Source organism: Labrus bergylta, chromosome 3 (assembly GCF_963930695.1).
Source record: "Labrus bergylta chromosome 3, fLabBer1.1, whole genome shotgun sequence".
In the NCBI taxonomy this organism is placed as follows: Eukaryota; Metazoa; Chordata; class Actinopteri; order Labriformes; family Labridae; genus Labrus; species Labrus bergylta.
In genome coordinates, this window is record NC_089197.1 from 9,806,597 (window position 1) to 9,819,084 (window position 12,488).

General features: G+C 42.9%; 1 protein-coding gene across 3 annotated transcripts in view; it reads left to right on the top strand.

The window, feature by feature from the left end:
- Window positions 1-12,488, top strand: part of mpped2a (metallophosphoesterase domain containing 2a) — a 64,422-nt gene that overhangs the window by 25,558 nt on the left and 26,376 nt on the right. For all 3 annotated transcript variants that reach the window (XM_065952648.1, XM_065952649.1, XM_065952650.1), the window contains exon 4: window positions 7,637-7,862. In XM_065952648.1, coding sequence (XP_065808720.1) covers window positions 7,637-7,862 — 226 coding nt within the window. The remainder of the gene's footprint in view (window positions 1-7,636; window positions 7,863-12,488) is intronic.

Below are 12,488 nucleotides of genomic sequence, written 5' to 3' on the forward strand. Positions count from 1 at the left end.
AAGTCCAACCTTTAAAATCTCAAGTTCAGGATTTATGAACTGAGATTTTTGTTTTTGGCTGTACCACAGACGAGCATTCACTTTAAAGTCCTGCCAGCTGCTGTGACCCTATTGCCCCTGAAACGTACTCACACACTGACACACAAAGGGCAAAGACACACACAAACACACAGGCAAGTCCAATCCCCCCCCCCCTCCACCCCTCCTCTTTCTTTTCTGCTGTGTCACCTCAAATTCAGCACCTGTACCACCACGAGGACACACCGGTCAGCTTTTCTGTCAAACTCGTCCATCCATCATCACAGACAGCTACGTCAGTGTGTGCATATCTGTGTGTGTGTGTGTTTGTGTGTGTGTCTGTTAAGTCAGGGTGAAACACTGATATCGATCATAACGGGGGATCGATGCTGCGCAAAGTAGAAATTGTCTTGTGTGTAATTTGGAGCGTTCAGCATGCCACATACTGTTTCTACTGTCCTGAAGGTTGTGAGTCCGTGTGCAGCCTGGACGTTGAACTCTACGGTTGAGAAGAAAGAAAATTACCAAAACATTTGAAGAAAGTTTGAAATCTATTATGAGAGTGAAGTGAAAATGTCCCAGGAAAAGTCGATGAGGTTATAAGAATAATTTTAATATTTAAAAAAAATGGTCAACTTAGGTTATAAATTTAGGATAAAGGCAAATCAAAGATCATAAAGATTAAGGAGCTGTGTCCGCCTGTCTTTTTTTTGATGCAGAAAAAGCGCTGACTGTGCGTTCTGGGGTGCTTGGATGAAACGTTTGTGTACGACCGACAGTTCTCCATTGACTTGAACTTCATGTTTTATATTTGAAATTGTTTTTTCCCTTCACTTATGAGCATCAAATGGAGGATGTTTGTCCTCCTACTTTGTCTGGACATGTAGCGAGGAGAATGTGGGTGCAGGGCATGACCTGTAAGAGACAAAAATCTGGGGCATTTCTTCAATTTAAAAAAAGAGCGTCGGTGACGTCAGCAGCGCCCTTCTAAAAAGTAGATTTTTAATTAGAAGTGTTCAGAAAAAGGACGCTGGGCTGAGCTTTTTCCTCTGGACGGCCGCCTGCTGCTGCAGACGCTCTCTTTATTGAAAAGGAAGACGCTGGCACTCAAAAAAAACGTGAGCCTTAAACAATAATAAAACCAGAATCCATAAAATTATAAGAAGACAGATGATACAGTGAATCTTATGATATTTGTCAGATGTTTAGATGATTTTAACCCTCATGAGAGATGCTCTGTCTTTTTCTGTAAAGTCAGTTTTGGTTCAGTCCTAAAGAAGGTGTTATTTCTCTCGCTTCAGAAAAAACATCTTTCCAATGAATCTGATCCTCCATCAATGAACGTGTTTATGTTCGGTGGAAGAGGGAGCTTTGAAGTACATGAAAACATGTTTTCTGGTGGTGTGTTTTGTTGTGGTTTGGAGGACATGTCCTCTCAGCAGTGTGCAGACTGAGGAAAGTAAGGTTTTAAATTGTGGCTCTAATGGTTGATAGAAACGCTGCATCCATACAGATTGTTTTTTATGAGGAAGAGGAAGTGCATGATAAAGGTGCGTTCTTCCATGCACGGCCGATTCTTTGTTCTTTGTTCACAAGGGTAGAAGGGAGAGACTGAGTCAGACATGGCAGAGATCAAGACCGGGCAGTAAGATGAAAGACTGAAGGCATTTTTATTTATTTATTTATTTTTGGGCTTTCTGTGCCTATTAATGGAGAGACAGGACAGTGGATAGAGTTGGAAATCAGGGAGACAGAGTGGGAAATGACATGCAGGAAAGAAGCCACAGGCGAGATTTGAACCTGGGCAGCCCGCTTGGAAGACGACAGCCTCCATACATGGGACAGCATTTTAGGAGGAGATTCATCAATGGTAACGCACGGATAATGTCCCCCTTTGTTAGGACTTAGTATGGTATGTGTGATGATGTGCAGTCTAAAAACACTTTGAGTTGTCAGAAGACAAGAAAAGTCCATTTCCTGTGCTACCATAACTAACAAACACACAGTGAACTTAAGATTGGATGAGGCTGTTTTGCTTTCTTCCTGCTCCTGTGCCGCCGCCGCCGCCTCCTCCTCCTCCTCCTCCTCCTCCCACTGTTAGCCTCGTTCGTCTGCTCCTCTCAGACTCTGGAGGAGGCAGCAGTTTGTCGCCTGTATCGACTGATGGTTTGGCCTGTTGATGGAGATCATCGAAGATCGATGCAGAGGAACGAGTTTCCCCTGACCCAGCTTGTCTTATGGGAAGCACAGGCTCTGATCTGCCTCTTTGAACTGCTCCCAGAAGCCTTTATAGACCGTGTGTGTGTGTTCTGCGTGTGTGTGTGTGTGTGTCCTGCTTAGATGTGTAATGTGTGTAAATATAAAGGCTGATGTAGGCGCTGCAATGAGTGAGAAAGGGAACATTGACAGTTTTCCTCCCTTCATGTGTAGACATACTTTTTGAGACGGTATTTTCAATGCTTAACTTTTAAGTTCCTTTAAATTACCATCTCAAACGTTTCATGTTAATTATTTGTGTGGCACCTTTCTTGACAAGAAGTCGAGTGTAGGTGTGCTTTTAGGATCAAGCCTGACTTTATTTCCCACAGATCCAAGCAGTGCCGTGTGTGACAGAACTTATCAGTCCAGTGTTTCCCCTACCATTGTATTAGGGGGGCGGGCGACTTACAGCATTAACTGAGTCTGCTGTTGTAAATGGAAACAGTAAATGGACTTGAACTTGATTAGTGCTTTTCTAGTCTTCTGACTGCTCAAAGTGCTTTTTACACCGCAGGTCACAGCTACACATTCACACGCTGATGGTAGAGGCTGCTGTGTAAAGAGTAACTAAGTAACTAATCCATTCATATTCATACGCCGCTGATGAAGCAGCTGGAGCAACTTGGGGTTAAGTCTTGCCCAAGGACACATCGGACATGTGGCTGCAGGAGCTGGGGATCGAACCCTCGACCTTCCGGTTGAGAGACGACCGACTCTACAAAGTGAGCCACCCCGTGAGCTGACCCCGTCACACCGATTATTACTCGGATGGAAAACAAGTCTCCATCTCTGTGCTCCTCGGGATGTTGTGAAGAAAACCTTGAAACAGCATCCAATTTTTAGTTCTTCAACATTGTGGCTTCATCAATCAATCAATCATTTTTTTTTGTTTAGCGCCAATTCATTACAAGTGTTATCTCAAGAAGCTTTACAAAAGAGCATATGGGATAGGATGCAGGAAGGATTTCTCCTTTGTATTCCTCGGGTTCCTGTTGTCCACATTTCCTTAACGCCGAGGTGGAGGTCGGAGCAGACAGTGGGGACGACACAGTCCCATTTTAGTCTCCGTCTGTGTTGTGTAAACTCGTCTCAGAAAAAAGATAGCGTCTTAAGATTCACACTTTGCAAACTTTAAATCAGTAACTTTGTCCTGCTGAAGTTTGCAGATTCTTGAATGAGTTAGGCAGTTTGAACTGGCGGCTTCATTAAAGGTGAATCATTTTACCTCCCAGGTGTTTTACCATCACATACACCTGAATATGTTTCCATAAGTTTAGACTTCTTTAACAGACCTGCTGCTTCTGCTCTAATTGGAAGACATATGAAGTCTTCAAGGATTCCCTTGACAAGAGGGTTGAGGGACGCCGATGAATTTATTTATTTAAGATATTCAGCTGTTTAATGTCAAGTAGTAGTAGTCTACACTTGTACAGAGTTTTTTTTGTGTGTGTGTGTTCTTCAATCTTGAACAAAACGTGCAGCGGCCTTTTGAGAGGAATAACAGACATTCCTCTGCTCACATCGCTCTTGTTCTTTACTGACTTTCATCGTTCACGCCGCCTGTTTGTGGGCAAAGAATAGAAAATAAATCTCGGTGTATCACTCCAGCAGTCCGCTGTTAGATGTATCACAGCGGCAATAAAAAGCAGACGAAAATTCCCAGTAGAGTAATGGAGGTGGAGTTGTTTGATGGTAATTATGTTTTCCCCACCCTTTTTCCCAGCCTGCTGCTGGTGGAGAGGAGGATTCGCTTTAGGGTGTGTGTGTGTGTGTGTGTGTGTGTGTGTGTGTGTGTGTGTGTGTTCATGTGTGTGTGTTCGTGTAAATGGATGTGTGATCCAGTTAGAGTGCTGTGGGACTGAGAGACGGCGCTCTCATATAAGGTTAGACTGGAATTTATGATCCTGAGATGCGACAAGAGCTAATTTAGAGCAGCGGGGATGAAACCTGTAGACCGGGGGAACCATGATTCTTTCATTTTCAGCATTAGAGCACACACACACACACACACTATAGACAGTTGCCGTGCCATATTTTATTATCTGCATCCAGCAGCCGTATCTCGACTGAATTTATATTCTTTTCAGTTTCTATCGGTTTTATTTCCAATTGTGAACTGGACCGCTGCAAAATTGAGCAGATCGCTTACATCCTTTCTTTCAACTACTGTCGTCAGCCAGAAGGCGCCTTTATTCCACTAATACGATATATTGGATTTCTTTATTCAACATTTGATTCGATTTGACCTCCTGCCATGAATCATAACCTCCTGCTATTGGCTGCCACAGCAATATGTTTCAGAGGAAACAAAAGGATAAAAGCACCTGAGCTGAATACCTTTTGTCTTACTCCAGCTCTGTGGTGTAGGTGGATGAAGGTACCTTTAAGTGTTCTGTGCAGTAAACCTGAAGTGTCTGTGAAGGAATTAACTCTTTATACAGCTCTTGTTATTATATCAATTAGATCCTGTAAAATCTGATGCACGATGATGAAAGATTTGGCTTTGTATGTTTTGTACAGTGTCATACAAACTCGAGGTGGGGGACAAAATCGATACAGCATAGCATCGCGATATTTTGTGTGCTGATTGTCTCATGGCCCCCAAGTGTTGATACTTTCATTACATTAATAGCAAACATGCTTTTTTATTTTTGAATTGCTGTAGGGGTTGCACGATTCATTTTGAACACACTGCATTGTTCAAGTCCGATTAGACTGAAATACCAACAGTTCAGATTGTGAGGTGCACTCAGCCTTTTACAGAGTTTGACTTTGATCACAGGGTTGCTCAGTCTGTGGGCTTCATTCTGTAGAAATAAAAAGACTGAAGAGAGAGGAAGTGACTGAGAATGTTTCCTTATTTGACAAAACACTTGATTTAGTTAAATTTTGTGGGCATAATATGCAGTTTACAAAAAGATTTAATCACAGTAAATTGTATCACTATTCTCAGCATATCTCAAAATGTTTAAAATTGTGACTCAAGGATAGTGATGATATCTTATCGTGGGGCTTCTGGTGATTCCCTACCCATAAAACAAGTCTTTGTTTTGTGTTTTCATGAGCTGAACTGAATCATTCATCACAATCAGGAATAAACACACATAAAAGATTTTAAAACATCGGTCAATGAGGATGTTACTTAGCTTCTAAACACCAACAACAAACAGCTTCTGATGTTTAATTAGAGCAAAGAATTTATTTCTTTACCACTGTGTAACCCCCGTGTGATAAAAGTGGGAGTGCTTGCCAGCATCGATTAGGTAGCTGATAACTCTACAACGAATTTATACATTTGCAATAGACTTTTTTTATTTTGCATTGTGTCCTGTTAAACTCTTTTAAACAGCCTGCTTAAGCTGAGGCTGTTGCCCACTTGCCATCATTTGGCTTTCAGCAAGATTTATTGGATATAGAAGGCTGTGTTTTAGCTTTATGTACAAATTAAACGTCAATATAGGAAGAATCTTTAGTTGCAGCCCTTTTAACAGGAAGCCCCCTGAAGCATACATGCCAGTACTTCACATGGCCGTGGTCCAGTTAACGCTCCTGCAGGTGGATAGAGGACCTACAGAGCAGGCCCCAAAAAAACACAGAATGAAGGGAGACTGGAACAAAATCAACAGGAAGCCTCACAAAGAAAGAGAAAAAGACAGATTGGAGGGTGATGAAGGCCAGAGCCTTTTGGCTGAGCATTCAATCGGCTGGAAGAAAGCAGGAAGTCAGTTTCTTGATGGCAAAGGGGAAGCGGGACAAATCACCCCGACAGAGAGGAGAGAGGAAAGGGCACAGCGGAAGTTGAAAGATGAGGGAATGAGATTCGTAATAGATGTTCTCCTCTATTTAGTTCAGGTTCATGCTTCTCTCAGCCACCCCGGCGTCTGCAGAGATGGACGGTGGTCTGCAGGGGTCAAACAGAGCCGTCAGATGTGGTTGTAACCTCTGTGACTGTCTGAATTGAGGGTTTCTCCCCCCCCCCCCTCTCCACTTATCAGAGTCTTTTCTTCTTCTGATCCTGATCTGTGCTCGGGGTTAGGTATACAGGGAGAGTTCGCTCCATGTACAGAATATTAGAACAACCTGCTGTTTCTGTAGAGAAAGACGGAACAGGTAGAAAGTTCAACACCTTTTTGGATTTTCTTGAATACTTTTCGACCATAAAAGAGAGCAAGGCTGCAACATTTGGACGATATGTGCTGTGTCCAAAAACTTGTTCATTTTGGATTCAAAGAGAAAACTGAAATCTTTATGGAAGTGACAGGACAGTGGATAAAGTCAGAAATCAGCGATTGAGAAAGTAGGGAATGACGTGCCGCAAAAGAGACAAAGGTCTGACTCAAACCTGGGCCACTATCTTTGAGAACTTTATCCTCTGTACATGGGGCTCATGAACTAACCACTAGGCCAGGAGTTCCCAAACTTTGCATGCCAGTGACCCTCACATAGCATCAACCTGTGGCGGTGACACTCTCTCTCTTAAATCCTTTTGTTTCGATTGCAAATATCAGAAATGAAATCAACAGCTTCTTTCTCCCAAGTTTATAAATCATTTCATTAAACATAGTTTTGTTGTTTTATTTTACAATATTGAAAGATTGCCATAGAAACACAAATGTGGATACACAGTGGGCAATAACATCTCAAAATATATATCAAAATGTTATTTATAACAGTATAAGTATAAGTTGAATTTTACTTTTGGTCCAGTTTCCTCACTCTTCAAACCCAAGTGTCTGTGCCCCCCCCCCCCCCCCCCCCCCAGAACCTCCTGGCGACCCCCACTTTGAAAAACACTGCACAAGACCACCGGTGCCCCAGTGTTGCCGTCTTTAATGCCTCAGCAGCTAACTGTCACTCTGGAAAAAAAAATATATAGGTTAAGGGACAATTTTTGCAAACTTCTGCTGAAAAATTGGTAAATCGTTAATTTTGGTTTTACTTCAATATTGCTTTAGTAACATTGTGCACAGAGTGGAGGATCACAGACTTTATTTTGGAGCCATTCAAATGTTAAGCTAAAACTGTTCTTCACATTTGCACTCCTGAAAATTCGTAAAAACAACGACGAAAAAGATTTATCTGTTTGTGTTCGCACATGAAGTTCACTCTGAAAACTTCAAGACTTTTTCAAGTGTGAACAAGGCTTCAGTGACTGTTTCCAGGCTCTTTTGTTTGTGCGCTGAATGCTTTTCCTGCTGAAACAAACATAAAATGTCAAGTCAGGGGTTTGAGAAGATGTCATTGGGTAAGATGATAAACAAACCTTTTGAGTGTGAGAATGAAGCAGTGCGGACTCGAGCTGAACGTGTGGAAACATGTGGATTTTGGACTTCAGCTGTATTTCTCTTGTCTCGTCTAGGTGGCCTCCCGTACGAGTTTAAGGTGGTGATCGCCGGAAACCACGAACTGACCTTCGATAAGGACTTTATGGCCGAGCTGGTCAAGCAGGATTACTACCGATTCCCCTCAGTGTCCAAACTCAAACCCGAGGACTTTGACAATGTCCAGACGCTGCTCACAAACTGTGTGTACCTGCAGGACTCGGACGTCACCATAAAGGGATTCCGGATATACGGAGCACCGTGGTAAGAGCACAAACTCTTCTCTGTTTTTTGTTTTTTTCCCTCCATGCAAAGCTGCTCTCATCTTCCATCTTGTCATAACCACTGAGTCACATTTCTGTCTCGTTGTCCTGAAGAGAAGGTGTCTCTTCTCCTCTGTCATTGTCTGGCAGTTTGCCAGCTCCCACCCTCCGTACTCAGCGTGCTGAACGCTCTCACCGAGGCGCCGCTCCTACATGCAGGGTGCTATTCCCAGCTCGCACGCTCCTTTATGAGCCCGAGACCTCCGCCTGCTCCCCGGGCTTACGTTACACCGGTGTTTTGACACGGGGTTAAGTGATCCGCGTGTTACCGGGACACTCTGTCAATAGGCTCTCAGGTGTGGAAAGAAAGAAAGCAAGCAAGCAGGGAGGAAGGGAGAAAAAGGTGTGTGTGTGTGTGTGTGTGTGTGTGTGTGTGTGTGTGTGTGTGTGTGTGGAGTAAATGCTGCTTAGTCCATTTCTCTGCAAAACAGAGGCAGGTGGGAGTGTTGTGAAATGAGGTGTGTGTGTGTGTGTGTGTGTGTGTGTGCACCTGGAGTACTCGTGTCAGTGGGAATAAACTCTGTAGAGCTCACTGCTTCATTTTTAGTTCTCAGACTGTTTTGGAAGAAGTTTAAATCTGAGATTCTGAATGAGATGCATTCACAGCTGATTCCTCACCTCACACCAAGAATCAGGTGATTTCTAAAGCCGTACATAATATCGGTTTGGGTAACAAAAAATACCAATATCCAGAACTTTAAAAGTATGTAAATTAAAATTAGCAAACATCCTGGGATAATGCGTCCTGTTTTTAGATTTGTATCCTGCCAACTTTCCCAAAAAAAAAAAATTATTATTGGAATTGGGTGACTTCTGCTATTTTTCGTCCCTGTTTACACCTGGCATTAACATCCATCCATTGTCTTCATATAACAAGTGGAAATCACTTAAGTACGGGCGTTTACACCCTTTTCATAATGAAATTCCGCATTACAGCGCTGTAACAAAGCTCTGCAGTCATTACACCAAAAGACGTCCAGATTGATTCCTGACGGCGTAATACTGATGTCCTGGTGTGTGAATTCATATTGTTATACGGCGTTGATATATGTGGAAGTGTGAGACAGCACGGCACAGCGGGAGCGCCACATACACACACACACACACAGTCAGACATGCACACACACACACACACACACACACACACACAGCACTGTTCTCTCCCGCTGGCACTGTTGATCCCGCTCACCTCTGAAACAACAACACCTCAATCCTTCATCATCTTTTAAAACTCAAAGGTGTAACCATTTATTCTTTGATTCATGTTGTTCATGTTTGGAGTTGATGAGTCTTTCTTTCTTTTTTTTAATTATGTATTATTAAAACCAAACATTGTGTAAAGACTGTTGTTGAAATATGAGCCAAAGGAAAAGATGTGTGGAGCTGGATCAGCTTTGTATTCTGTGATAGATCAATCTAAGCCCAACTTATTAAGTAATGACTCAGCATTTCTATAGAGGCTTCAAAATTGATGAAATCCTAGATTTACATCGTCCAAACCTCTGCAGTAGAACAATAGACAAAGGCTGGTAGTTCATAGTGTGTGTCTCGTGTGTCTTTACTCTCATCCATCTGAAGGCTGCGCAGTTCAGTCCGAGCCTCTCGCAGTGTTAAAAACTCTCAGTCTGACCCCGACTGGCCGGCTCTGCAGCTGTGTGTGTGCTTTGTTGTGCGACGGTCGAGGTTGAAGCTTCCCTCCGTCCTGCTTTGACTCCCTCTGCTCTCTGTGGTTCTCACAACTCTGCTCTCGACTTTAAATAACTATTTAGGTCACACCTTCATCCTGTGGCAGCTATAATTAGCAGGTTTGCAGCCTGGCTTTGGAAGTGGTGGAGGACAGTAGCAGGGCGGGTGGGGGGGGGGGGGGGAGCATATTCCAGCATTCCTCAGACTTCACAGCAGCAGGAAGAAGAGATTAGCGACTCTTCTCCCTCCCTCCATCCTTCCTCTTCTCCATCCTTCTGTTGGAGAGAGGAAGGATGCTGCCCCCCTCTCCCTTGTGGCTGTTTAGTGTGAGAGCTGGTAAGTGTCTGTTGTGACAGCTGGGGGTCTCATGAGAGGCGGAGTAGACAGCTTGGTGCCCCCCCCCCCCCCCCCCCCCCCGGCCTCTCCTACCCCCACTCCTCCTCAGCTTCCTCACCTCCTTCACACCCATATGGCACCAGTGGCCCGAGGTCTGACCTGCTTGTCCAGCAGTGTGAGGTCTCACTTAGCCCTGCAGTGACCCCTCGTTTCATCAACAGCTCGCCGCCTGGGTGGCCGAGCTCCTCCGAGCTCTCAGCGGTCTGCTGCTGCTCCTGCTGCAGGTCGGTACTCGACTGCATCACTCAGGAAATGTAGCGTGTAACGACCAGCTGATAAACACTGCTGGAGCTGCAGGAGTCTGCTGCTGCCACTTTAAATACACAATCAAATAACACATGCATTGTGTAGTGTGGAAAAATATTCTTTGACACAAGAGGACAATGACCTTCAAGAAGGCGAATAGTCCAGCCTTCTTTGATGTCAATCTGAAAGCAGAATCACGATATCTGTGTCCTATTAGGACCAAGAGATTTACTGCTTACACTGTAAGTTATGTTATTGTGTTGTGTTATACTGTTAAGCATATGTTATTGTGACTTGCCAAACGAAGCATCCGGTTACATCACTTCATCAATAACTCTGCACAGGGTGGAAGGAAACATGAGCTTCTTTTCCTCGACATCACTTTAATTATCAATACGTATTGTAAAGGCCTGCATTAAAGGTCTTATTTATAACAACGACACTCTACTGCAGCTCTTTTCTAACATCATTATCTGCAGCAGGCTGTCAGTTCAGCATGTGGTCATTTACAGTGAAAACATCCGGCACACTTTGTTTCCGTACCCTATTTCTCCTTCAGTCCTTTTGAACACACCCAGGCCTGCTGGTCTAAAGGAGCGCTCGCAAACCAAACATGCTTTCACATCCTATCAGTTAAAAAAATCTGCACTTTCCCACGCCAAAAGTTTCCACTTTTTATCTTCAAAAAAACGGAGCAAGAAAAGCTCCAACTCTTCAGGGTCGAGGTGGATTTGAACGAGGCCGAGCTCTCTCTCTCTCTCACACACACACACACACACACACACACACACACACACACACACACACACTTTTTTTGGGTTACTCAGACTTGTGCTCACATTGAAATTGTGCCAACAAGTTGCCTCAGTTAATTAATCTCGCTAGAGTACCTAAAAAAAAAAAAAAAGGGAAATGTAGGAAAAATATATGTAAGCATTGAGGGTCAAATTGCCCAGATGTTTAAATTCTAAACTCACCTCAAGCTGTGATTTACAGCTTGAAAAAAAAATGGTAATAGTTATTTTCAAAACTAGCATGAACCTAAAGACAATTTCAACCAAAATCTTAAAAAGTGGATCTGGAGGAAATGTTCTCGTTGATTATGAATGACAGTTTTTAAAGTAAGAATCAATCGTTTATGAGGAGGCGGCAGGAGTGAAAAATCAAAGTTATCCTCTTCCTTTCCTCTTGAATAAAAGTTTCAGATGAACTTACATTTACTGGAAAGCTGCCAAAGAAATGTAATATAATTATTGACTTTATGTAATGCGAGCTGTTTTCATTTCCAGGTGATCGTAGTTGTTAGAAAAACCGAATCTGATACTTGATACTTGAAAAAGTCAAAGATCCAGCGGCTGAAGCACAAACCCAAACGTCCTGAATAAATGAAGGAGTTCTGTGATCACGTATCCCTGAGTTCTCATTATCAGGATAAATAGAAGATAGGAAGAGTTGGCAAGCAGAAGGGGGGGGATTAAAAGTTTCCAAGGCTGCAGCTGTTTCATTATACGAGTTAAGCTGCTGATTATTTTTCTGATTAAAAGCATTTATTACTTCTACGAATCCAAGGCTGCGGCATTTTGTTCTTGTTTTTTTCCTGCTGCAGTGAATATTAAAACACAGAGAGAATCAATTTACATCATATTAACCCACAGAAGCAGCACACTTTCAAATTAAAAGCCCAAAAACCAACTAAATATTTCTTACAATTTCAAAAAAGATTGTTTTTTGAGGACCTGAAAAATGCTAAAGGAAAGAAATATGTAGTTTTTCATAAACAGATGTTCGTCCCATCATTTTCTGACTCTTGGTTATCTACCAGTTTTTATTAATTGAGCGACTCATTCATACGATGAGACATGAGTTAATATCGTAATGACGCTCCCAATTCTTTGTCTCCAACATTTCAAGTCAAACTTTTCGTCTCCCCTGAGTGCACTGAAGCAGCGTACCATGAAAGACACACAACACTCACTGTTTAATGACAGATGCTCAACAGACCAAATACCTCAACCTCCTCCTCCCTTTCTCTCTCTCTCTCTCACACACACACACACACACACACACACACACACACACACACACACACACACACACACACTCTGACAGACAGGAGAGCTTCTGCACTGTGTCAATCAAACCTCTTCAAGAGGAGCTGAAGGTCTCTGAGAAAAACTTCTGGACAGTTTTTGATTTGATTCACATCGTTAACTCTTTCTGCTCCAGACAACTTTATTTC